General features: G+C 55.1%; 3 protein-coding genes across 8 annotated transcripts in view; 1 reads left to right on the top strand and 2 right to left on the bottom strand.

Annotated features, from left to right (window-relative positions):
• TRPM4 (transient receptor potential cation channel subfamily M member 4) overlaps window positions 1–18,380 on the bottom strand; it is a 39,951-nt gene extending 21,571 nt beyond the window's left edge. The window contains exons 1-12 of one of the 6 annotated variants that reach the window (XR_008293831.1): window positions 17,242–17,522; window positions 16,864–16,931; window positions 12,070–12,244; window positions 11,541–11,721; window positions 11,227–11,390; window positions 10,876–11,059; window positions 7,917–7,978; window positions 7,368–7,559; window positions 6,978–7,077; window positions 3,140–3,252; window positions 2,471–2,812; window positions 2,181–2,315 (exon numbers count right to left, since the gene is read on the bottom strand). Coding sequence is in view for 5 of the 6 variants with exons in the window: in XM_027038038.2 (XP_026893839.1) it covers window positions 2,181–2,315; window positions 2,471–2,812; window positions 3,140–3,252; window positions 6,978–7,077; window positions 7,368–7,559; window positions 7,917–7,978; window positions 10,876–11,059; window positions 11,227–11,390; window positions 11,541–11,721; window positions 12,070–12,244; window positions 16,864–16,931; window positions 17,242–17,265 (1,740 nt within the window). In the remaining variant the exon portion in view is untranslated. Of the gene's footprint in view, window positions 1–2,180; window positions 2,316–2,470; window positions 2,813–3,139; window positions 3,253–6,977; window positions 7,078–7,367; window positions 7,560–7,916; window positions 7,979–10,875; window positions 11,060–11,226; window positions 11,391–11,540; window positions 11,722–12,069; window positions 12,245–16,863; window positions 16,932–17,241; window positions 17,523–18,261 lie in introns of those variants that run through there. The other 5 variants (XM_027038038.2, XM_027038039.2, XM_053211150.1 and 2 more) reach the window with 5 other exon arrangements.
• PPFIA3 (PTPRF interacting protein alpha 3) overlaps window positions 16,627–25,918 on the bottom strand; it is a 28,686-nt gene continuing 19,394 nt past the window's right edge. Inside the window, exons 25-30 of the mRNA XM_027038041.2 lie at window positions 25,530–25,627; window positions 25,146–25,321; window positions 24,985–25,053; window positions 24,590–24,761; window positions 24,046–24,117; window positions 16,627–16,931 (exon numbers count right to left, since the gene is read on the bottom strand). Coding sequence (XP_026893842.1) covers window positions 24,059–24,117; window positions 24,590–24,761; window positions 24,985–25,053; window positions 25,146–25,321; window positions 25,530–25,627 — 574 coding nt within the window. The 3' untranslated portion in view covers window positions 16,627–16,931; window positions 24,046–24,058. The remainder of the gene's footprint in view (window positions 16,932–24,045; window positions 24,118–24,589; window positions 24,762–24,984; window positions 25,054–25,145; window positions 25,322–25,529; window positions 25,628–25,918) is intronic.
• HRC (histidine rich calcium binding protein) lies at window positions 18,499–22,996 on the top strand. The gene is made up of 6 exons (XM_015087150.3): window positions 18,499–21,058; window positions 21,134–21,204; window positions 21,781–21,849; window positions 22,103–22,157; window positions 22,631–22,667; window positions 22,852–22,996. Exons 1-6 carry the CDS (start codon window positions 18,709–18,711, stop codon window positions 22,886–22,888), a joined length of 2,619 nt encoding a protein of 872 aa, XP_014942636.3. The 5' UTR covers window positions 18,499–18,708; the 3' UTR covers window positions 22,889–22,996.

The raw sequence follows: 25,918 nt of genomic DNA, 5'->3' as shown, positions 1-25,918 counted from the left end.
ACAAAGAAAAAAGACAGACAAGTTGGACTTGGTCAAAATTTAAAACTTTTGTGAATCAAAGAACACTGTCAACAGAATGAAAAGACAACCCACAGCAAGAGAGAAAACATCTGCAAGTCATATGCCTGATACGGGATTGATATCCAGAGCATATAAAGAACTCGTACAATTCAACAACAACAACAACAAGATAAACAAACCAATTTATAAAATGGACAAAGGACTTGAATAGACATTTCTCCAAGGATAAACGGATGGTCAATAAGCCCATGAAAAGATGCTCCGTGTCATTAATCATTAAGGAAACACAAATCGAAACCACATTAGGATGGCAATTATAAAAAACAAACAAACAAACAAACAAACAAACAGAAAATAACAGGGGTGGTGGAGATGTGGAGAAATTGGAACCCCTGCACACTGCTGGCGGGAATGTAAAATGGTGCGGCCACTATGGAAAATAGAACGGCAGTACCTCAAAAAATTTAACCCAGAATTACTATATGATCCAGCAATTGGAGTCCTCAGTATATACTCAAAACAACGGGAAGGAGGGACCCGAGCAGGTATTTCCACACCAGTGTTCACAGCACTATTATTATTCACAATAGCCAAAAAAGTCAAAACAACCCATGCGACCAGCAAGAGATGAATGGATAAACAAAACGCGGCTTATCCATACAAGGGCATATTATTCAGATGCAAAATAGAAGGAAGCACGCCTATACCTACAACCCGGGATGACCCACAAAAACACTATACTAAGCGTAAGAAGTCAAGTGCAAAAAAGCCACATCTGAGATGATTCCATTTCTATAAAGTATCCAGAATGGGCAGGTCCATAGAGACCGGGAGCAGATTAGTCATTGCCAGGGGCTGGGGGAGGAGGGAATGGGGAGCGAGTGTTAAATGGGTTTGGGGTTTCCTTCTGGGATGATGAAACCGTCCTGGAACTAGAGGTTGAACCAACACTGTGAGCCTACTAAAGGCTACTGAATTATGCAGTTTTAAGTGGTTCCAATGGTGAATTTTATATTAGATGAATTTGATCTCGATGAAAAAAGAAATCTAAGGGCCCCTGGGTGGCTCAGTCGGTTGAGCGTCCGACTTCAGCTCAAGTCATGATCTCATGGTTTGTGAGTCTGAGCCCTGAGTCAGGCTCTGTGCTGACAGCTCAGAGCCTGGAGCCTGCTTCGGATTCTCTCTCTCTCTCTCTCTCTCTCTCTCTCTCTCTGCCCCTCTCTGCCCCCCACTTGTGCTCTCTCTCAAAAATAAATATTAAAAATGGGGGGGGGGGACCCCTGGGTAGCTCAGTCGGCTAAGTGTCCGACTTTGGCTCAGGTCATGATCTCACCAGTGGTGGGTTCAAGCCCTGCCTCGGGCTCTGCACTGTCAGCTCAGGGCCTGGAGCCTGCTTCGGATTCTGTGTCTCCCTCTCTCTCCCTCTCTCTGCCCCTCCCCTGCTTGTGCTGTCTGTTTCTCTCTCAAACACAAACATTAAAAAACATATATATTTTTTTAATTCTATATTTAAGCCATGGCCTGATGGGCTGAAAACAACCCAAGGCTGAAGAAGTCCTGTTAAGATATTTCTGTGCTATAAAAATAGGCTCAATCTTAGATCCTACTCAAACCCTATGACTCTTTTTTTCTTTCTTTCTTTTTAAAAACTTCTCAAGCTTCTCCAATGGGTCCCAACACCTCCATCGCACCTGTTTTAGTCCAGGCCCTCATCGTGGCTGCCTGGAGGCCTCCAGATTTACCTTCTTAGCTGGTGTCCTTGCCACGGGTTTTGTCCCCTTCGACATGGCCACTACCACGATGCATCTCGATTTTCCAGGTGTAACTATGTTTAAATGACTCCCCCTCGGCTACCAGATAACCTTCTAACTTCCCCTTGGAGGTAACCATTCCGAGAGAATGAGGCGGAGTCCCGTGTATGGACAAGGGAAACCGCCCAATATATATTGCTGGTGGAAACGACAAGTCAGGAGAAAGGCGTGATATTGGGGGTGGGGCGGGGGGAGAAGCAGGGGATGGCGTCATCTATCAGGAATGGCGACCGGGGGTGGGGGTGGGGGTGGGCGTGACGTCAGGGGCCAGGCACTGGGGTCCAGTAGAAATAAAGGACAGGGCGGGACACAGAGAAAAGTAGGATCGGAGATCACGTCAGCACTCACCATCTCCCAGAAGTACAGGGCCATCTGAGCCCTGTTCAGGAGCAGCGCCCAGAGGAGCAGGTCACTCCAGGGGGCCTGCCCGAGGACGGCGTCCAGCGTGAGTTCCGACGGGGCCCTGTCCTTCAGCAGGCACTTCTGCAGGCGAGGGAGGCGTGGTGAGGACTGGCCCTCCCTGACCCCGCCCCCAGCCATCAGCTCCACCCCCGTCCAGGCGCACACCCCTCCCCGGCCCCGCCCCCAGGTCCTTCGGCACCTCCTCCCCGCGCAGCCTGGCCTCGCTGGGTCCTTACGCTCTCCTGGCAGCCTTGGCCGGGGTGGGGATCCACGACGCCCCCGGCGCTGTACCTCGGCGCGCACGTCTCCCCCAGCAGCAGCCGCAGCACCTGCCCCACGTCAGGGGGTCGGGGCTCCCCAGAGGGTGTAAGGGCTGGGGTTTTGGAGCCTGCGCCGTGGGACACCTGCTCCAGAAGGCTGCGGATGAGCGAGTTGGCGGGCGCGGCGCTGTAAAGCTGGGTCAGGCGCGTCGGGGTCAGGAAGTGGCCCACGCTAAGGCCGTGGGAGATGAGCAAGCGCACGAACTCGGGCCGGTCGTTCAGGAGGGCGTCCATGAGGGAGGCTTCCAGGTGGAAGGACTGGCAGGGCGAGGATTGATGGGGTAAGAAAAGCGCACAGAAGACAGAAGGCCCGCGGAGGGCAGACGTTAAGGACAAGAGATGGGGTACAGAGCCAGGAGTGCACCACGGATGGGTAGGTGGGTGGGTGGGTGGGTGGGTGGATGGATGGATGGGGATAGTGGAAACAAGACGGGAACAGATGGACAATTAAGAGAAGCCTGGACAGGCCATAATGCAAGGGCGAGTCAGATGTGGAAGAAGTCAGGGAGGCAGGAGAGTGCATCCTCCTTGTCAGGATCCACAGCCGCCGCCGCCGCCACCACCACCCCCGCTCCGCCCCCTCACCCGCCATTCAATGTCCCCTCGGAAGAGTTCACTCTGGGCAATGTCCACGCGGTTCCAAGCCACAGCCAAACGCAATTCGTCCAGGTAAGCTGAAGCTTCAGAGCTCCCACAGGCTGAAAGAGGGAGGGGGCAAGAAATGGGGGGGGGGGGGACTTCAGATGAATGTCTGTTTTGCTTCTGTGGGGGATACCTGACATTTAAACCCCATAAAAAGGGGATGTTGTCGGGTACAGCCTGGGGTCTTTAAGAAGTCAGGCTATTGCAAGCATGAGGTCATGCGCAGACCAGTGGTCTAGAGTCCTCAAGAAGAAGGAAAGGAAATCATTTATCCATTTAACATTTATTGAGGTAGGTTATGGACCAGGCAGTGGGTGGGATAGAGAGAGAAACCCCATACAGCCTCTGCCTTGAAGGAGATCATTCCAGAGACATGTGTCCAGGAACCACAAAACTACCCTCAAAGGGAATGGTGAGGGGGGGGGAGGCTACGCTCACGGAGGGGTGAGGGGGATCCAAGGGGGCCTCCTAGAGGAGGGGCACTGAGGTAGGGCTTTTGAAAGACAGGCAGGATTCGGAGGTGTGCGTCTCAGATGAGGAAAGAAACTTCAAGGCAGCAGGGAGCAGCCCAAGCAAAGGTCTGGGTGCAGGAAAACACAGGATATCATGGCAAAAGTGAGTCACTCTGATTTCCTGAAACTTAAGGGTATTTGTGAGAAGACAGAGAAGAAAAATGAGTAGCAGAAAATGAGATTGGAAAAAATATCCAAACATGAAAAGGGCTCTGGGAGACCCTGGAGATCACTGGGGTGGGGGTGGGGGACGAGGAAGAGCAAAACTTGGATCCAACAATTCATGGATCCAAACAGATGTGGTCAATGAGAGCCTGAAAGGTGAGGCAGCCAGTGGTGCCAAGAAGTCAGGCAAGTGTAGACACGGCTGGGCCTCAGAGCCCCTGTGCCATGGAGTCCGTTTTTCCTTCTCCCTCTGCTTGCTCCACGTCGATTTCCAAAACAAAGGAGGGACTTTCATCACATTTTGGTGGTTCCCAAAGTGGGTATGACGGAAGGAGGGGGTGTAATCTAGTGGGGGGGGCCGATGAGCAATGGGCCGAAGCAGGCGGACCTGGGATCCGATCCCAGCTCTGCCGGCACCAACTGAGTGTCTCCTCAGGAAAGCCACTGGACCTTGGTAGCCTCAGTTTCCTCATCTATAAAATGGGAATGACAATGGTTCCCCGCTTTGGGAACGCCTGGGTGGCTCAGTCGGTTAAGCCCCTGACTTCGGCTCAGGTCATGATCTCACAGTTTGTGAGTTCCAGCCCTGCCTCTGGCTCACCGCTGACCGCTCAGAGCCTGCTTGGGATCCTCTCTCTCCTCCCCTCTCTGCTCCTTCCCTGCTCGCTCGCGCGCTCTCTCAAAATAAATACAGTTAAAATTTTTGAATTAAAAATAAATAAACTTCCCCTACTTTCCTCACAGTTTCCAGAGAAGGAAAAAAAAAAAAAAAGATTTGTAATATCTCGCTTTATATTCTGCCTAATCACGTCTCCCTAGTGATCACCTGGACCTCCCCCCACCCACAGCCCTTCAGGTTCATCATGACCCCCTGTGGAGCTCAGCCTCTTTCCCCAGAACCGACCTTCCCTGGGTCCGGCATCTCAGGGAGGGCCCCCCTTTGTCCACCCAGTGGATGAAGCAGACCCCCTCCCACCCCGATTCGCTGTGCCTGCCCCCCCCTTCCGTTCACGTCCCCAAGCCCCACCTCTCTAGCCCCCTGACCCTCTGGCCCTAGCCCCACCCCACCCCCTGCGGGCAAGAATGGAGGATCACGGGCAAAATGTATGCTAACTGCTCAGCCCAGGCTCATCCCACGCTCTTTAAGGAACATGCTTCCTTCCACACCCGCTGAAACCCCATCCATCTGCTATGACCCAGTCCGCCCGGCCATCTCCAATTTCCCCAGCAGAGGGGGATCACTTGCACCCCTTCAGCCAACACTGTCAACACTGTCCCCGGCAAAGCACCTCTTGCACAGAGCCGCTCTCTTTTCTCCCAGGAGGCTGGGAGTCAACTTCTGTGAAGTGAATCAGATTTGCTCGCTGATTCCATTCTCCATGTAAGAATGTGTCCCCACGAGGGGTGCCTGGGTGGCTCAGTCGGTTAAGCGTCCAACTTGGGCTCAGGCCATGACCTCACAGTTCGTGGGTCCGAGCCCCGCGTCGGGCTCTGTGCTGACAGCTCAGAGCCCGGAGCCTGTTTCGGATTCTGTGTCTCCCTCTTTGCCCCTCCCCCACTCGCACTATGTCTCTCTCTCAAAAATAAATAAACATTAAAAAAATTAAAAGAAGAAGGAGAAGAAGAGCTCCCATTTATTGGCCCGCCCGTGGGAACCAGGCATTGTTCATGAGCTGTCCCTGGGGCTCACAACACTCCTGCAAGGTATTCTCTCCATTTTTCAGAGAGAGAGAAACTGAGGCTCAGAGGAGGGTAGTCTCTTTCTCAAGGTCACACAGAAAGGCAGGGGCCAAACTGGTATTCCAACTCAGCTTTATCTGACTCCAAAGTCAAAAGTAACTGCTCGTGTCGGTTAAGCATCCGACTCTTGATTTCAGCTCAGGTCATGATCTCAGGGTTTGTGATGAGCCCCGCATCGAGCTCACCCCTGACCGTGCAGAGCTTGCTTGGGATTCTGTCTCCCTCTCTCTCTGCTCCTCTCTGTCTCTCAAAAATATATATATATTTTTTAAAAAGAGTAACTGCTCTTTCTGTCACATCCCAGAACATGACAGATACACCTGGGGTGGGGGCCTGGGGCTGAGAACGAATTATAAATTGACGCTATGCCTCTCGGGAGTTTTTATCTATGGGAGTGTTTCCCCAATAACATTTCTGACACCAAAAACGACCCTCCCCACTCTACCATTTTTTTTTTAATGTTTCTTTTTGAGAGAGCGTAAGCTGGGGAGGGGCAGGGCAAGAGAGGAACAGAGGATCCGAAGTAGGCTCTGCGTGGACAGCAGAGAGCCCGACGTGGGACTCGCACTCACAAGCCACGGGATCATAACCTGAGCAGAAGTCAGACGCTCAACCGACTGAGCCACCCAGTCGCCCCTACTCCTTACCATTTATTTATCCCACTTCCTCATCTTACTAAGTCCAGATTCTACGAGCCCTTCAAGGCCCGCTTAAATACCTCCTCCTTGTCTCTTTATTGACAGTGGTTCCTCCCCTACACTTGGGTCTTAAATTTTACTTAAGGTTGTGTCGGGACAACCCTCGTAGGATCTGGGGTCCTTGAGAGCAGGAAATGGATCTGCTTTGATCTCTGGACCCTAAGGTGGTGTTTGCTGAGTGAATAAATGATCCCCAGCCCAGCCTCTACCAGGTAGCCATTATGCTCCCACCCTCGGTTTTCGCCATTCATTCTAATAGTGAAATACTGGGAATTTCTCAGCAGGAAGCAGCGTTCTGGTTCCTCTCTGACTCCCCTACCCCTCGCTGCTTGAAACAGAGGAGCCATGTAGGAAAGGAAGAAAAGGAGAGTGGGAGAATGGATGGGCGGATGGACGGATGGTTGGACGGATGAAAGATAGATGGACGCGGGCACTCGTGGATCCAACAGAAAGAAACCAATGTTGGCACATAACGAAAGTCTCTTGGGAAAACTGTCCAAATGACCCCAGGCAAAGCCCCAAGAAACACGGCCAAGGGGAATAATAAAAGGAAAGAGATCAAAAGGAGCCCAATGTAGATTAGAGACATGGATAAAGTGCCCTGGGCGGGAAAGGGGTCCAAAGTCGAGCGGAGAGAAGGGAAGAGTTTGGGGGTCCAAGGCTCACCTTTGACAAGGGCCCTCAAAACAATGGTCTCAAATTCCTCAGGGCCATCCTCAGATGAATAGACTGTCAGCAGCTCCTTCCGGGTCATGATCCTCTCCACCTGCGGAATACCACCTTCTGTAACTCCCAGCCCAACTCCACCTGGGCCCTGTCCACGGTCACAGGAGACCGTTCCCCTCCAGGGCCTGGTAGTCTAGGTGCCAGCACCCTTCACCCCCCAGAACCTGGGAGGCTAGGCCCCCAGGCCTCTCCTCCCCAAATCCATGAGTCTGGGCCTCCATTCCCCTCTTCCCTGAAATCCAGGGCTCCAAGTCCTCAGCATTCTCATTTCTCAAGACCCAGGAGCTCCCTCCCATCTCAGGATCCAGAGTTGGACCCCCAGTATCATACCTGGGCCTGCAGGACCTCAGGGTCCCCTTTGGGGAAGAAACGCCTAATCCGATCTTGGACTTCAGCTGGCCTGCTCCCCCCTCTCCCTGGAGCCAGAGTGTCTTCCAGAATCTCCGCCAGGCAGTCTGCAGCTCCCCCAGACCCAGCCACCAGCAGGCAGGGGAGCTGAGCCTGGGTGGCATTCTCTATCCGCTACAGGATAGACAAAGGGGGGCAGTCAGGTGTGGGAAGGCAGGTGTTCGCCCCACCCAGAGTCCAGATCCCCAGCCTCCTCCCCCCCCAAGTCTCAGGAGCCAGGAGCCAGGGCCCCCACTTAGACCCAGGTGTCTGGGCCCCCACACCTGTATTATTGATTTATTGATTTAGAGCAAGAGAGTGCAAGCCGGAGAGAGAGAGAGAGAGAGGAAGAATCTCAAGTAGGCTCCAGTGCTCAGCACAGAGCCTGATGCAGGGCTCGATCTCATGACCGTGAGATTGTGACCTGAGCCAAAATCAAGAGTCGGCTGCTCAACCGACTGAGGCCCCCAGGGCCCCCACGCGCCCCTATACCTTTAGCATCTTCTCATCACCATCGATCAGGAGGAGGAGGACAGGGATGTCAATTCCAGTCCCTGAGGAGAGAGAAAGCCGGAAGCTTGGTCAACTCCTATCAGCCTTTGCCAGGGATGGGAAAGAACTACGTTTCCCATGAGTCCCCAGGACAAACATGGCTTCTGTGTAATCCTGTGTCCTGAGGCTCACGGGAATTGTCATATCCTTGAGCACGTTGGGAGGGGCAGTCCCTTTCGGCTTGCCAGGGGAGTAGGGGCTGGTGGCCTGGACTCCTGGACTCCTGACTGAGGCAGGTATTTACGGTATGAGTCACTCCTATAATTGGTTAATGGCCCAGGAGCCAGGAAAGGGTGAAGTTCAAACAAAAGACGAAGGAAATAAGGAGCAGAAAGGCCTATATAGGGACACCTGGTTGGCTCAGTCAGTAGAGCAAGAGGCTCTTGATCTCAGGGTTCTGAGTTTGACCCCCATGTTGAGTGTAGACATTACTTAAAAGTAAAATCTTTAGGGGCGTCTGGATGGCTCAGTCGGTTAAGCATCCAACTTTGGCTCAGGTCATGATCTCACAGTTTTGTGAGTTCGAGCCCCGCGTTGGGCTCTGTGCTGACAGCTCAGAGCCTGGAGCCTACTTCAGATTCTATGTCTCCCCCTCTCTCTACCCCTCCCCTGCTCACGTTTTGTGTCTCTCTGTCTCTCAACAACAAATAAACGTTAAAAAAAAAAAAGAAAAGAAAGAGAGGACTATCTAAATGTTTTTATTTCTTTTTGAGAGAGAGCGTAAGCGGGGGAGGTGCACAGAGAGGGAGGATCCAAAATAGGCTCCGAGCTGACAGCCTTGAGCTCCGTGCGGGGCTCAAGCTCACAAACCTTGAGATCATGACCTGAGCGGAAGTTGTACACTCGACCAACTGAGCCACCCAGGTGCCCAAGAAAGGACTACCTAAATACAATAAAGACCTTTCCCAAAGCCCAACAGCAAAATCATCTCGGATAGTTTACTACTAACTCTATTCCCATTAAAATAACGAACAAGACAACATTACTCCTATTCACACTCACACATGAGTATTGAGCCAATGTAATAACGCAAGAAAGAAAAACTGTAGTACAAACTCGTATTTTTTCGAGCTGGAAAAGACAAAGGGATCTACTGGAAGAAAACATGGTTTATACTCTCAGAAAACTGGAAACTCCACTGAAAATAAACAAATATTGTTTTAAGAAATTATTTCTTTTTTTAATGTTTATTTATTTATTTTGAGAGAGAAGTTAAAAAAAAAAAAAAAAGATAAATCGGGGCGCCCGGGTGGCTCGGTCGGTTAAGCGTCAGACTTCGGCTCATGTCATGATCTCGTGGGTCATGGGTTCCAGCCCTGCGTCAGGTTCTGTGCTGACAGCTCAGAGCCTGGAGCCTGCCTCCGATTCTGTGTCTCCCTCTCTCTCTGCCCCTCCCCTCTCATGCTCTGTCTCTCTCTCTCTCAAAAATAAACATTAAAAAAAAAAAAGATTAATTTTGTTCTTAAGTAATGGCCACAACCCGGAGATCAAGAGCCTTCTGCTCCACCAACTGAGCCAGCCAAGAATTCCGTGGATACTTTTTTTAAAAAAATGTTTACAAAGAAACAGCTTTTGGTTTAGTTGATTTTCTCCACGCATATTTGTTCCTATTTTATTTATTTATTTACTTACTTACTTATTTGTTTATTTACAGATGGTGCAAATGCAGGGGAGAGGCAGAGAGAGAGAAGGAGAGAGAATCCCAGGCAAGCTGTGCACTGTCAATGCGAGACCGACGCGGGGCTCCATCTCACAAACCATAAGATCGTGACCTGAGCCAAAATCAAGAGTCCCACACTTAACTGAGTGAGCCGCCCAGGTGTCCCTTTCCCTATTTTATTGATTTCCGCCCTTGTCTTTATTATTTCCTTGCTTCTACTTTTCCCAGGTTTGATTTGCTATTCTGGTTCTAGGGGTTTGTTCATTTAATTTTTTTGAAAGATTTCACTTTTAAGTAATCTCTACACCCAACGTGGGGTTCAAACTCACAACCTGGAAATCAGGAGCCCAAGGTTCTACTGACTGAGCCAGCCGGGGCCCCTCTAAGTTTTGTGTGTTTGTTTTTCTCAATTGGATCCTTAAACTCTTGATATTCAGTGTTTCTTCTTTTTTTAAAAAAAACTTTTTTAATGTTTATTTATTTTTGAGAGAGAGAGAGATAGAGAGCAAGCAGGGGAGCAGAGAGAGGGAGACAGAATCCCAAGCAAGCTCTGTGCCATCAGCACAGAGCCCAATGTGGGGCCCGAACCCACAAACCATGAGATCATGACCTGAGCTGAAACCAAGAGTTGGATGCTTAACCAACTGAGCCACCCAGGTGCCCCTCTTCTTTTTTCAATTTATGCATTTAAAGCTACAAATTTCCCTCTAGATACTGCTTTAGCTGCATCCCCAAAGTGCTGATATGTGATATGTTTTTTATCATGCAGTTGAAAATATTTCCTGGCTTCTTTGACCCATGGGTTATTTACAGACTACAACTCCTGCAATGATATGGATGAATCTCATAGAAATAATATTATCACAAGCCAGACTCCAAAACGTACAGATGGTGGAATCTATTCACAGGAAGCATAAACAGGGTCAGAACCATTCCACGCCCTAAGGGCAGGACCGGGGTGACCCTCGGGTGCAGGAGGGAGATGGCTTCTGGGGGCCAGTAATTTCTTGATCTGGGTGTGGGCTGCCCATGCGGGGTCAGTGTAAAACCTCCCTCGAGCCATCCACTCTTGTGTAGCTTACATTTCGAGATAAAGATTTTTCAAAACAGAGCAAATAATGGGACAAGACGCTTGACCAGAGGTAATTCCTCGGTCCCTCAATCCCCAAACCTCAACGAGACTGGACCACTGGGATCGGGAGCCTCGGGCGGCTGTCCCGAGTGGAAACAGCCACTCACCTCCCACGCCCGTCTTCTGCTGGGCGACATAGGACTCGAAACGCAAGCGGAAGTGGTTCTCCCCGCCCAGGCGGCCATGGGTGCCGTCATCCACCAAAAAGAAGGCTGAGTAGTTGTAATCGAGCGGAAATTGGACCCCGTCGTCCGGCTCACCGCGCCACGGATACCTCGCAGGGAATGAGCCCTGGGGGTGGGGTGGGGGGGTGGGAGGGAGTGGGGGGGGGGGTGGCGGGGGGCGAGGGGCCAGACAAGAGCGTTTCTCCCATCAGGACCAGGAGGACAGACACCAGCCCCTCCTCCCTCAGACCCAGGATTCCCAGCCCCCTCCTCTTCCAAGACTCTGGGTCCCACCTTGGGGTTGGTGAGGAGCTCTCTATTCCGAACCACACCCCAGGGGGCCACGCCCATGGCCACCACCTTGGTGCCCCCAGTGCTGGCTGTCTGGTGGTCTCGAACAGCCACACCAACGTGCCGGCCAATGCCCCTGTGCAGCCCCCCGGTGACAATCCAGGCCCCTACAGGGAGACACGGAGAGTGATGGTGAGGTCCAGAGACACAGGTGTGGAGAGACAGAGAGAGTGAGACAAAAACCCATGCAGAGCCGCGGGGAGACCGCATGCCAGCGATGCGGGGGGGATGGGCAGCGGCCACCCAGCCTCAGTCACCTGTGCTCTGGGCAGCCCGCACCAGCCCGCGTCGCAGCAGGTCCTGCAGCCAGGTCTGGAGGACGCGGCCCCTTGACCCCCCCAACACTGACACCACCAGGTTCGGGGCCCGGAAGCCCCACGTGCGCGTGACCAGATTGTAAACTGTAGCTGGATCCGTGCGGTCAGAGAGCCGGAGGAACTGCGGACACACAGGAGGAGGGGACACGGGGAAAGGGGCAGAGACAGAGGAGGGGACAGAAACCCAGAGAGAAAGGCACAGAAACAGAGAAAGGGACAGAGACCCAGAGAACAGAGATGGGGGGTGGGGGTAGGGGGAGAGGGACAGAGACCCAGAGAGAGGGAGGATGATTTAGAAAAGACAGACAGGGGTGGAGGGAGAGAGATCCAGGCAGAAGCGAAGACAGGGATGGGAAATGGGGAGACACAGCGTTCAGCTGCGGCACCCCCAGACTCTAACTCTGAGAACCCCGGAGGCATGCAGCTTCCGCTCCCGGACCCCAGCCCCACCCAGACAGGCAAGCCTCACATTGCTGGCCTTGCGGCCGGCGCCCAGGAAATCTAGGTCCCCGTAGGCATCCGTCGGCTTCTCTGTGGTGTGCAAGTCACTGTCCCACACGGTCACCACGGCTGCCCCAAATGCATCCTCCACGGCCACTGACGGGTGGACACTCCGGGGACGCCCGCACTGGCACAAGTTTCCTCTGGGGAGGAGGGGGATGGGGGACCATGAACCCCAGGGGTGTCCCCCGGGACTCTTATTAAAGTTTCCTGCAGAAGAGCCCCACGGCCCATGCTGACCCTGAGGCGGAAGAACAGCCAGAGCCACTTGCCCACCAGACAGAAGCCGCAGTGGTTCAAGAACAGGGTCCCACCCTCACAGCTACCTGCAGGGAGAAGGGCCAGCGGCCATCAGTACAAGGAAAATTCAGAGCGATCCAGAGAGCACTTGGCGGGGGTGGGCAGCTGCGTGGCCTTGGGCTTCACCTCTCTGAGCCCACGTTTCCTCCTCAAATCAAAAGACAACGGTAACAGCCTCCTCCGTGGAATTATGAGGCGTCAGGGAAACAACACAGCGTTTTCTGAAACGAGGGCTGCCTACCAGACTCAGGCGGAGAAACCGCTCCACGGGACACGCCACACAGAGCTTTAAATAACCTCGAATGACACAGCGAGAAAGTCCTTTCTTTTCCAGTGCTCCTGATTCCCGTCGAGGAGAGAGGCTTAAGCTGGGCGCTAGAAGATCTTTAACGCCTAACCCTTTGTTACACTTTTTTTTTTTTAAGCTTATTTATTTATTTAAGTGATCTCTACACCCAGCGTGGAGGTCGAACTCACCACGGGGAGATCAAGAGCCCCACGTTCCACCAACTGACCCAGCCAGGCACCCCATTACTCTTTTTTTCCCCCTTTATATGTATTTTTTTGAACTCACTCTGGTGTTTATTGGCTGTGACCCATTACTCTTTTTTTTTGTTTGTTTGTTTTTTCTTAACAGAGAAGCCGGCCTCTGGCTCCAAAAATTGGGCTGGCAACAGTATCCAGTTAAAAGGTAAATACTTTTTTTTTTTTTTTTTGCTTTTTCATTGTAATCGTCTCTTCCTGCTTGTTTCTTTCTCTTTGTGGCAAATGGAAGTTTTTCCATTTATGGTAATCATGGATGAAGCTTTTTGCTTCAAATGTGCAAGTGATTGGCACCTGCCTTTTAAAGAGCAAGCGACATGGGTTTGGCGAATGAGGGATTTACTTGAAAATGTATCTAGGGGCGCCTGAGTAGCTCAGTCGGTTGAGCGTCCAACTTCGGCTCAGGTCCCAATCTCGCGGTCCGTGAGTTCAAGCCCCATGTCCGGCTCTGTGCTGACAGCTCAGAGCCTGGAACCTGCATTAGATTCTGTGTCTCCCTCTCTCTCTGCCCCTCCTCTGCTCGTGCTCTATCTCTCAAAACTAAATAAACAAAAAAAATTAAAAGAAAATGTATCTAAATGTCTTCGGTCCCTGACTCCAGAAGAGGCCTGCATTTACCTAAGTGGAGCCAGCCTCGACTTAAGGACCAATCCACACATAAAAGAATGGCCATCAATCCACACAGGATGAACAGAATACACTCAGCCCAACTCCTGGCACAGAGAACTACAGTGAAGGACACATCCTTCTTCATTTCTGAGTCTACCTTCAGGGACCCGGCATGCCTCAGTTTACCCTCTTGATCCTTTCACCTGTTTCAACCCCACCCCTGGACCCCCTCATTACCGTCCATCTACTTCCCACTAGCCCTGTAGGCAAAACTCCTTCATGGAATGTTCCAGAACCTCAGCCGTCTAATACAGTAGACCATAGCCGCATGTGGCTCTTTACACCTTTTTAAAATTATTTTTTTAAGTTTATTTATTTGTATATATTTTTGGAGTGGGGGGAGACAGCACAAGTGGGGCAGGGGCAGAGAGAGAGGGAGACAGAGAATCCCAAGCAGGACCTGTATTATCAGTGCAGGGCCGGACATGGGGCTTGAACTCACGAGCTGTGATTATGACCTGAACCGAGATCAGCAGTCCTACACTTAACCGACTGGTGGCTCTTTACATTTAAATAAATTAAGGGGCGCCTGGGTGGCTCAGTCGGTTAAGCGTCCGACTTCGGCTCAGGTCACGATCTCGCGGTCCGTGAGTTCGAGCCCCGCGTCGGGCTCTGTGCTGACCGCTCAGAGCCTGGAGCCTGTTTCCGATTCTGTGTCTCCCTCTCTCTCTGCTCCTCCCCCGTTCATGCTCTGTCTCTCTCTGTCTCAAAAATAAATAAACGTTAAAAAAAATTAAAAAATAAATAAATAAATAAAATAAATAAATTAAAATTAAATGCAATTAAAAATTCAGCTCTGGCCACGTTTCAAGGGCTCAGGAACCACATGTGGCCAGTGGCTGCCATATCGGATATGGATTCGGAACACTGCCCCCATTGCAGAAAGTTCTGGTGAGCAGAACTGGCGGACTCCCTCTCTGCACTTTTCACCTCCTACCTTTCTTCCTCTGTGAAGTCACCAGAGCTGAAACTGTTCCTGATAACATCAGCAATTACCGACACGTCCCCAAATACAATGGCCCCTATTCAGGTCTCAGGTGACTATCATTAAATAGCACTGGTCACTGCTAAAAGGCTCTGAGTCTAAAAAACCCTTTCCTTTCCTTGGCAGGGAACCCCTCCTTCCCTAGCTGCCTTGTCGCCGCATCATTCGTGGCCTTCGCGCGCTCTCTCTCTCTCTCTCTCTCTCTCTCTGCGCCTCCCAGAACCCTGGGCCACATGGTTTCCCAACTTGGGTCTCAAACTCGATGCCCCCAGAGGCCAAGCAAGGAACGCAAGGGAAAGAAGCAGGAGGTGGAAAACCTGTGGATGTGCTAGCAACTGGGGTGGCCTGAGGTGGCATGTTTGTTTTCAGGTGTTCAGAGACAGGTTTTCAAAAATACTCTTCCACGCGGGGCACCTGGGGGGCTCAGGCGGTTAAGCGTGCGACTCTTGATTTTGGCTCAGGTCATGATCTCACAATTCGTGGGTTCGAGCCCCCTGTCAGGCTCCGAGCCTGTTTGGGATTCTCTGTCTCCCTCTCTCTCTGCCCCTCTCCCACTCTTTCTCTCTAAAAATAAAAATACTCTTCCGTGAAAAAAAAACCAAAAACGAACAAAAAAACCCAAGTCTTAGAATTACCAGCACAGCCCCTCCTCCTCCTGGATTCTCCATCTCAGGGACAATCCGACTGTCTCCCAGGTCCCAGACGAGAGGTCCAGGAGCCATCGTCCCCCTTCTCACTCCCCTCTTACTCCTGAAATCCATCCGTCCCCCAGCTCCTGCCCCTGTCCCAGCCCTGTGTCCCCACAGCTCTGGCCTGGCTCAGGCCTCTTCTGGTCCCACCCAGACCCTAGCCCAGCCTCTTCCAGGCCTTCCAGAACTCCTATTCAACCTGACACAAGTCCCGGCGGGTCTTTCCACACCCAGAGCTGACCCCGCCCTCCCACCGCACCCCAGCACCCCCAGGCCAAGGTCCGTGCCGGTGAGGCCCAGAGCCGTCCGGCCCCACCCTCCGCCACAGAGCCCTCCTGCACCTTGAACTTCGCTCCATTCTCCAGCCACACCGCACATGCTGCACATCCCATACCTGGAACCACCTTCACCCCCCACCCCCCACCCCACCTCTTCTCTCTATACTGCCTTCAACTGTCAAACTCCAACTCATCCTTCAAATGCCACTTCCTTGGCTCCTCCTCCTCCACTAGCCACCAGTGACACCCTGTGTCCCCTCCCCAGCCTTAGCCAGACTCTCCTCGGGGCTCCCGCAGGGCCAGCTGCAGTCGTGCCGAGTTCCTGTCTCCGTGCCTTCTGGTCCTCTTCCCGCCAGCCCAGAGGTTCCGAAACTGCCTTGGCCACACTCCCCATCAGCAGAAAGGTTTAGAGCACTCACCCCCCAGTAATGTAGATCTGTTCATTTATACATAATCGCAAGCCACACTGTGCTAATGTGTTCACAGCACACTCAACGTTAGGAATGCTGACATTTCCCACGCCCCAGAGATTGTCTTGAAAACAACCACAAGGCCAGAATCCACTGGAGAGACCGTCACTGAAAGCCGGGAGCTCCTCGAGGGAGGCAAACACCCCACGGGACTCACGCAAGTGGCCCCGGGCACCGAGCCCGCGCACGGGGCCCGCGCACGGTGGTAACTGCTATCTTCCAGGGGGGATGGCAGGCCTTCTCCAGCGCAAACCATGTGCTGGGCGCTGTTCCAGAAACATCACAAGCATTTACTTGTTTAAATCCTCACAATACATGCTCCACTCAGGAGGCAGCCTGTCTGTCTGTCCAGGTGACAGATGAGGCCCAGAGAGGTGAAATGATTTACCCAAAGCCACACAGCACCAATCCCAGGTGACATTTGAACCCCGGCAGGGCCCGTGCTCCCGATAATTGTGCTCCCTTGGGAGCACTGAATGAAGGCTTCTTGGATGGACGGACGGATGAATGAATGAATGAATGAATGAAACAGAAACAGCCAAAGGAGAAAGTGAGGCAAGGAGACACAAAGAGGAGACACAGGGAAGGAAAGAAACAGAACCAAGCCCTGGGGCTTTACCACTGACTCTGACCAGGCAAGGGAAATTGGAAGCGTCCACAGGGACCCAAACCCTCCCCCGAGGGAGAGCGCCACCGGGAACGCCCTTGGGAGTGTCCACAATGACACAAGGGGGTGGGGGGGGGTAGGTGAGTGGGGTCGGTGGGCCGGGACGCTCCGGGGACGCTCCGGGGATGCTCTGGGCTCGGTCCCTGGGGCGAGTTCCTCACCCCGAGTCTGTGGGGTCAACGATGAATGCCGTGCATGTCTTCTTCTTGAAGATCTTGGGGATCCAGCCCTAGGGACAGGAACAAGAGGTGGGAGGGCTCCAGTTCAGTCCTATAGGACCCGGAGTCGTCCACCACCCCGCACCCTACCCGGGGACCCAGCAGTCCGGGACCCCAGCGCTTTCCTCCCCCAGCCTCCCTCGTATTTGTCCCCAAGGACCCAGGAGTCCGGAGCCCCCCCCCCCCCCCAGCGACCCCCACGACCCTCTCCTTTGTCTGACCCAAGAATCTGGGTCTCCAGCAGCGCCCTCCTCTCCGGGAACCAGGAGGCTAAGCCTCCAGCTCCCTGTTCATTCAGACCCGGGAGTCCGGCCGCTGTACCTGCTCCTTCTCCGGACCCACCATGCTGCCGCAGCCGCCGCAACCTATCCGGCTCCCTACATTCCGTCCGGGCCAACCCTGACTCCAGACCCGCCCAGGACCAACCGGATCCGCCACTTCCCAGCTCAGCCCGGGGCGTTGCAGGATCTGGGGGGCGGTGCAGGATCTGGGGGGCGGGAAGTCTTGTGGACGTGTAGAACGAGAGGCGGGGCAAAGGGCCTGACGGGCCGACCAGAGACGCACAGGGGGACAGAGGCTCGGGAGAGAGGGGGACAGAAATTCAGAGAAGGGGAGAACAAAAACCCAGAGTAGGGGGAAGGAGCCAGAGAACAGAGACAGGGGACCAGAGACCAGAGAGAGGGGGCAAAGATCCAGAGAAGGAGGGCACTGACATTTAGGTGGGAGGAAGAGAATCAGAAAGGGGGTGAACAGAGATGGGGGGGCGGGTACACTGACTCAGGGAGAGACAGAGAGAGAGACCGAGAGTTGGGTGGAGAGCAGAGGTTCAGAGTGACAGGAAGACAGAATCCTGGGGGTCGGGGAGCGGGGACCCTCAGAAACTAAATGACCGGAATGAGAGCGGGTGACCCATAAGGAGGGATGGGGACCCAAAAGCCAGGGCAGTAGTGGCAGGGTGAGGAACAGGAGATAATGACACATAGATAAGCAGGGCCACGTGTCCCCTGCCGGCTCTGACAGGGACAGCTGCGGCCTAGCTGGGTAACCTGAACCCCCACCCCCTTGCTGTATTTATAGCCCTGGCCTGGCCTGGCCTCCTGCCCTTGGCTCTCAGTTCCAGGGACAGGAGGTCACAGGTGCGTGTGTTGGGGCCAATTGTCTCCACCCGTGTCCAGGGCCTCCATGTTGTCATCCATTCTCTCAACAGAGGATCCCATTCTGGCCAGAAGCTCCCCCCGGTCTTCCACGGGAGGGGTCTCTCCTCTCAGATGCGTCCCTTCTGCCCTCCTCCCCCATGCCTCAGGCTCCCCCAACTTGGCCCACTAAAATTCTATCCATTACCTTTGCAGCTGCCAAACGTGAACTTGTTGGCAGTCCAAAGTCAAGTCCTTGGCCCCCATTCCTGGCCAAGGAGAGACCCCTTCACCCACCCCTTCCCCAGCTGGGAGGAAGAACAGGAGGGGAGGGGCAGGCGGGGACTGACCCAGAATAACTCAGGGCCGAAAGTAAATTTAGCCACAGAGAGGGGAGGAGAGAGACCCTATTGGCTGGAACTAGGGAGGGAGGGCCCGAGAGGGGGGTTAGGGGGCTCCTGAGACTGCCTCAGAGGGGTGTCCAGCAGTGAGGGCCGGAGGAAGGCAGAGACGGAGAGAGACACAGCGAAGGAAAGACACAGACAGAAAGAACGAGAAGGACCCCAAAAGGGACAAGGACACCAGAACTCATCCACAAAGCCACAGCAGCAGCTGGAGCCAGCCCTGGGCAAAGCTCTGCTGCCTGTCTGTCCCCATGGGCCAACGTGGGCCACGGGTGCACACTTCTCTCCTCTGGGCCGCCCTGGCCAGCCTGCTCCTCCCCCCTGCCATGACCCAGCAGCTGAGAGGGGCTGGGCCAGGCCCCAGCAACTGGAACAACAATGCAGGAGTCGTGGGGCCCTCGGAGGACGTGTCAGGTGAGTTTGGCCACCCCATCCACAGCCACGGAGGCCATGGAGATGAGAAGGAGGATGTTTCTACAGAGAGAGAGTATCAATTCCGGAGCCACAGAGGCCACGGAGAAGAGAACGAAGATGTCTCCGGGGAATACAGTCACGGACTCCGAGACCACAGGTACCGAGACCAGGAGGTCAGAGAGGAGGATGTCCCTGATGAGGGAGTCTTCACAAAGCATGCTCGGCAAGCCCGTGGGCACAGAGGTCATGAGAATGAAGATGTGGACGATTCAGCCGAGCATGGGCACCACTTCCCCAGCCACAGAAGCCACAGCCATGAGGATGAGGACGAGGGTGAAGTTGTGTCCAGCAAGCATCACCATCATATCATCAGGCATGTACATGGAGGCCACGGAGAGGAGGAGGATGAAGACGAGGAGGAAGGGGTTGTCTCCACGGAGTACGGACACCAGGCCCACAGGCACAGGGGCCACGGGAAGGAAGAGGATGAGGATGCTTCAGATGAGCATCCCCATCACGTCCCCAGCCACCATGGACGCCGAGGCCACGGAGAAGAAGATGACGACGATGTTGATGATGATGATGATGTCGTCTCCACCGAGTATGGACACCACACCCACAGGCACCAAAGCCACGGGAAAGAAGAGGATGAAGACGTCTCAGAAGAACATCCCCATCATGTCCCCAGCCATGGACACCGAGGCCACGGAGAAGAAAATGACGATGATGATGATGATGATGATGATGATGATGATGTCGTCTCCACTGAGTACGGACACCACACCCACAGGCATCACAACCATGGGAAGGAAGAGGATGAAGGTATCTCAGAAGAACATCCCCATCATGTCTCCAGCCACAGACACCGAGGCCACAGAGAAGAAGATGACGATGATGTCGATGAAGATGATGATGATGTCATCTCCACTGAGTACGAACACCACACCCACAGGCATCACAGCCACGGTAAGGAAGAGGATGAAGACGTCTCAGAAGAACATCCCCATCATGTCTCCAGCCATGGACACCGAGGCCACGGAGAAGAAGATGACGACGATGTTGATGATGATGATGAAGATGTCATCTCCACTGAGTACGAACACCACACCCACAGGCATCACAGCAACGGGAAGGAAGAGGATGAAGACGTCTCAGAAGAACATCCCCATGATGTCCCCAGCCACGGACACCAAGGCCACGGAGAAGAAGATGACGACGATGTTGATGAAGATGATGAAGATGTCATCTCCACTGAGTACGGACACCACACCCACAGGCATCACAGCCATGGGAAAGAAGAGGATGAAGACGTCTCAGATGAACACCATCATCATATCCCCAGCCACAGACACCGAGGCCACAGAGAAGAAGATGAGGAAGAGGATATGTCCACTGAGTATGGACACCAGGCCCACAGGCACCGAGGCCATGGAGACAAAGAAGATGAGGAAGAGGATGTGTCCACTGAACACTGGCACCAGAGTCCCAGACATACTCACAGCCTTGGAGAAGAGGAGGAGGAGGAGGAGGAGGAAGAGGAGATCACAGTCAAGTTCAGCCACCACGTTGCAAGCTCCCAACCCCAAGGCCACAAGAGCACTGAGGAAGAGGATTTTCCAGATGAATATAAATCAGCGGTCCCAGACCATCACCACCATGAGGTCCCCAAGGAGGAAGATGCGGACGTCTCTGACAAGCTTGGCCACCAGGCTCCCAGCCACAGGCAACAAGGCCACCAAGATGAAGGAACTGGCCATAGAGGATCCATCAAAGATGAGATTAGCCCCCAGCCCCCAGAACACATGGGGATCAAGGATAGAAGCCATTTGAGGGAGAGAGATTCTAAGGAGGAAGAGGAGAAGGAAGAGGGCCCCAGCTCCCATGAAGAAGATGATGAAAGTTCAGAACAGGGAGAGGAGCACACCCGGCATGGCAGCCTGGACCAGAAGGATGAAGAAGATGAGGAGGAAGGTCACGGCCTCAGCCTGAGTCAGGAGGAGGAGGAGGAGAGGAGGGAAGGGAAGGCTGAGGTTCAGGCCCCTCTGAGCCAAGACCACCAAGAGGAGGCAGAGGAGGAGGAGGCACTGGAGGAAGATGAGCTCCCCTTCACCATCATCCCTAACCCACTGGCCAGGAGGGAGGTGGCTGGAGGTGGCTCCAGTGAGGAGGAAAGTGGTGAGGACACTGGTAAGTGATCTGGCCAGGTGGGGGCAGGGAGGAACAGGGTCAGCTGGCTTCACCGCTGCTCTCCTGTCCCCACAGGCCTGCAGGGTGACCAGGAGTACGGGAACTACCAGCCGGGGTCTCTGTGTGGCTACTGCTCTTTCTGCAATGTGAGTCGTCCCCAGCCCAGGCCCAATCCAGGCTGTCCCTGGAATTCATCCCTGGGCTCTAAGGTGGTGCCTTGGGACTGCTCTGAGCCAAGGAGGGGCAGGGGCAGGGGCAGTGCCAGACCAAGACACTTCTGGGGCCATGTAGGGGACAGACTGGAGGCCAGGAGCTGGGGAGGAGGCTGGGGCATTGGTCTAGGAAAAAGAGAGTGAGGTCTGAGCTGTACCTGCAGATATGGGGACAGAGGGGAGGGTCCATAGGGTGGAAGGGGCAGGTGGAATGGGGCTGGGGACTGGCAGGCTGTAAGGAGAATAGGGAGTAGGGACGAAGAAAACCCCCGCACGTCCAGCCCACAGCGACAGAGGGCTGTGGTGTCGCCCTGCAACAGGGGAAGCAAGGGGGAAGGAAAGTGGGTTGGAGGGAAGATGCTGAGCGGGGGAGGGGGGCAGGGGGGCGGGGGCAGAGGTAATGAACCGTCAGGAGTTGGGGACCTGTCCAGGGGGCAGGGTGGAGGACTGGCGGGTGGCTCCCAAAAGGGGTTAGGGTTTCCTTCTAAACCAGAACCCTCCCGTCCCCAGAGATGTACCGAATGTGAGAATTGTCACTGTGACGAGGAGAACATGGGAGAGCACTGCGACCAGTGCCAGGTGACACTTTCCCCGGACCCAGGTTCCACCAAGTCCCAGGATGCCCGGGAACCCCCTGGGCACCCACAGTCCCAAACCCTAGCCTCTGTCCTCAAACTGACCCAACCCCCTATCCCTGATGCCGCCTCAACGCCACACTCCATTCCGCCTCTGACCTTAACCTCTGCCTCAGACCCCTGTACGGCACCCGCCCCCAACCTGGCTCCGCCCCCGATCTCGTCTTAAACTTCTCTCTCCCCATCCCGGCCCCCAGCACTGCCAGTTCTGCTACCTCTGCCCGCTGGTTTGCGAAACGGTCTGCACTCCAGGTGAGCGCGGGCGAAGCCCAGCGTGGCAAACTCCGTGGGGGCGGAGCCAAACCCCGCAGGCGGGCTCGGGAGGTTTGGGGCGGGGCCAGGCGCGGAGGCGCGGCCAAGGCTGGAAGTCTACGGGTGGAGCGGGGAGCGCGCGGAGGGGCGGGACCTGGGCCGAGGGAGGGTTTGGGACTGATGCTGAGGCCCAGTAGGGAAGGGGTAGAGGCTTCAAGGGTGGGCCTAGAAACGAATGGGCGGGGCCAAAGCAGGTAGACTTGGAAGGACCCGGGCTCCTGGAGAATGGGAACGCCCAGAGCAAGGAGGAAGGAGCGGGACCTTGAAAGGAGTCCCAATAGAAGGAATTCAATTGAGGGAAGGAATTAGGGAAAAGGGGGAGGAGCTAGTCGTGATTCCGGATTCGGTGAATAAGTGGCCCCCTAATTTCACCCGTGGGGTACCCCTCAAGCCTCTTCTCTTTTCTCCCGCAGGAAGCTACGTCGACTATTTCTCCTCCTCCCTGTACCAGTAAGTGGGGGGGGGGGGGGCAATTTAAGGGCCCTGTTTAGAAAGGCACTGACCCCTGAGTTATGGACTACCCTGGGACTCCATTTCCCTGTCGGTAAAATGGGCAGATTAGCGATCTCTAGCTAAGTGCCTGGGGTGAGCTTTGAACACTTCGGCTGTCTAACCCCTGCACCCCCCTCGCCAGAGCCCTGGCGGACATGCTGGAAACTCCGGAACCCTGACCCGGCGGCGCGGCTGCGGCGCAGACGCACCTCCCTCGCCCTCCAACCCCTGCCCACGAGCCATATTTATTGAACTGAATATGAATAAACATGTTCCCCGAAACCTCATTGTCAGGCGTGGGGTCTGGATTCTCAGGGCACCAGGGAGCGCGCGGGGGGGGGCACTGGGGACTGAGGAGTCTGAGGGAGTCTGAGGCCACTCCCTGTGGCCTCCTGGGTTCTTGAGGAGGTTGGTTCCCTAAGGTCCTGGCAAATAAATCAGTCAACACGGGAGCTTTTTGAAACAGTTCTCTTTACCCGTGATCACTGAGTGACGCCTGGGGCAGGGAGGCCGACCAAGAGTCTCGGGCGAGGGCTCCCCCACCTTCCTCCCTCCCCCCACGCCACGTCGCCCAGTGGCATCGTGGAAAGAGGATTCTCCCATGCAAACCCCGGAGCCGGAGGGGAACCGGGAGCGCAGTTCTGCACCCCCTACCCCCGGGGCACGGACACGGCCACAGCACGGGGGGGCGGAGAGGCCCCGGGGACACGAGACACTGGGGAGGAAGAGGGGACTCCGCCCGCAGCTGACCCCAGGCACCGGCGACCTGACCCGGCGGGGCGGGGATGAGTGGCACGTGGGGCGAGGCTTGTAGCAGCGAGTCCCCCCTCCCCTCCTTTCGGACGAAGAAGGAAGACTTGGGCCCCGCGACGGGGGAGGAAAAAGGGGGGCGGGCAGCCTCTCCTAGCATGCGGCCCGGGAGGGAAGCCCCGCTCCCTTCCCGCGGGGAAAGGGCCCCCATCTCCCATCGGAAACTGATCAATAAATTACAAAGTAGAGAAAAGGGAGGCGGAAGTTTGGGGCGGGATTTCTTCCCGCCCTCTTCTTTCCCCCCTCTCAGTCCAGTTCGTGTGGTTTGGTCCAGGCCCAGTCCTTTTGAGAGGCGGGGACGCGCACTCCCCGCTTGTCTGTACAGATGGTCCGGTCCGCGGCGCGAGCTCCCCCGCCCGCTCTCCCCGGCGAGACCATACTCTGGGCAGGAGGGGGAACAGCCCAGCCTCTGGAAGATTCTTCCGTCCGAGGGAGGTCACCTGCATTGACGCCGGGGCAGTACGTGGAGCAGTGAAGATCCATTGTGCCGCCCCGGACCCCCAAGATCGCCCTGTACAGTCCTCACCTGGAGGCCTACACTAGCAGGAATAGGTCCGGACCGAAACGCCGTCTGCCCGGGAACTCCCAGAAGTCTGGCCTGGAAGGAGAGCAGGCGGTGTGTTCAGTCTGGTGCGCGTGTCAACCACACACACAAACACAGACGCACGCACGCACAGAGCAGGGTTTCTCTGATCCTCAAACTCAAGCGTCCTCTCTTGGATTTTCCCCTCCCGAAATAACAACGAACGCCTGGCTCCACGCCGGTTTCCCTCCCTCTCCCCCAGCGCCACCCCCCCCACCCCGCCCCCCGCAGCCTTGGATTCATCTAGGGTGCCCCGGGTGACAGCGGGCGAATTCATTTCCCACTCTGGAAAGGGGGTGCGGGAGTAATCCATTCCACACCCCGAGGTGTGGCATACTGAGCAACCCATTTTTCTTGGATGGGGGAGAAGGGACTAGGCCATTTCGGAACCCGGAGGGAGGCTTCTGGAATGTAGAGTTGGTCCTCTTCCCACCCCGAGAGAGAAAGGGGAAGGGAGGAGGGGCTGCCGCATTTGGGAGCCGCCCACCTTCCGGCTGCAGCTTGCGGAGAGGGAGCCCCGGAGATCCCAAGGCCCCAGCTGCGGCCGAACGAAAGTTGGGGGGCAACATCTCAGCTGAATCGGGGGTTACGCCTCGGAGGTCCTTCTCTCGGAACATCTTCCGCCAGGATGGGGAGCGGCTGAAGGACTTGGCGCTGTCCTAGGTATAGGGGCCAGACAGAGGGTGAGGGACGAGAGCCGGGGTCTGAGTCAGCCGCTTCCTTTGACGCCAGACCTCTCGGATTTCATCTCTCCTTTAACCCCGCCCCTGCCCTAGTCCCGCCTCCAACCGCGTCCCGCCGCAAAGTCAAGCCCCACCCCTTCGGCTCAGACCCCAGAGGTGCCGCTAGGAGCTGAGACCCCTCGGCGGCCGCCGCGCCCACCTCGTCCAGCCGCCTGTCTGTGCCCAAGGAGATGAGGTTGCTGAATTCCTTCTCCAGGAGCTGCCGGGCCTGCGGACGAGAGGTGAAGGGAGGGTTGCAGCGTGCAGTCTGCGAGGTGGGGATGCCCAGTGTGGCCCAGGGTGGCCCGAGCGGTAGCTCACCTGCGCATTCTGCGTGGGGATCTGCAGGAGCAAGGCCAGGTCGGAGTAGTCGAAGGTCTCGTCCAGGGCGAGAAGCGCCCCGTGCACCCCGCTCTCCGTGAGGTTCGTGGCGAATTCCTTCAGTCCCAGTCCGGACACCCAACCCATGACCCGCTCATTGGACCACACCATCACGTCTGGGACAGAAGGGACTGTCAGCTGCTAGCTGGTCCAATTACCCCCATTTCCTCATCCTGGCCACGCCCCCATGCTGGCTCCACCCCCTCACCAAAGGCCTCTGCTCCTGCCTTCCCAGTCCCCCGCCTCCCCTAATCATACCTCCTCCCTTACCCGTTCCCAAATCCTCCACCTGGCTGCCAGGGAGACCTTTACACTCCTACTCACCTCGGATCTGGGTCTGACTCTCTTCCCGCCTCCGCTCCAAGTCCTTCCGGTCGTAATTGAGCCGTTTCAGGCACATGATCCCATAATGCAGACTCACCCTGAGCAATAGGGAAAGTGGGGTCACAGATGAGCCTGGACAACCCCAATGGCTGCTGTTTCTTCCCTCCCCATTGGCTGCGGTCTTCTGGGAAAGGCTGGGGAGTTGTTCCACAGGGTCAGTTTTATGGATTGCTGACCTTCCCAGGAGTTGGGGTGTTTCCAACAGGCAGGGCCTATTGGTTCCCCTGGGCAGGGTATGGGGTCAACTAGCTAACTAAGCTTTTCCAGGACGTGGACTTTTCCTAGTGAACTATCTTATTTGTGGAAAGGGCACGGAAGTCAGGATTTCC

Source organism: Acinonyx jubatus, chromosome E2 (genome assembly GCF_027475565.1).
Source record: "Acinonyx jubatus isolate Ajub_Pintada_27869175 chromosome E2, VMU_Ajub_asm_v1.0, whole genome shotgun sequence".
NCBI lineage: Eukaryota > Metazoa > Chordata > Mammalia > Carnivora > Felidae > Acinonyx > Acinonyx jubatus.
Note: the sequence above shows the minus strand (reverse complement) of the source record. Positions and strands in the feature narration are given on the sequence as shown.

Excerpts from the sequence above, each read along its gene's own strand:
- HRC (XM_015087150.3), top strand. The coding sequence starts at position 18,709 with ATGGGCCAACGTGGGCCACGGGTGCACACTTCTCTCCTCTGGGCCGCC. Across the intron at positions 21,850-22,102 it reads AGCACTGCGACCAGTGCCAG|CACTGCCAGTTCTGCTACCT; the intron begins GTGACACTTTCC and ends CCCGGCCCCCAG. Across the intron at positions 22,158-22,630 it reads CGAAACGGTCTGCACTCCAG|GAAGCTACGTCGACTATTTC; the intron begins GTGAGCGCGGGC and ends TTTCTCCCGCAG.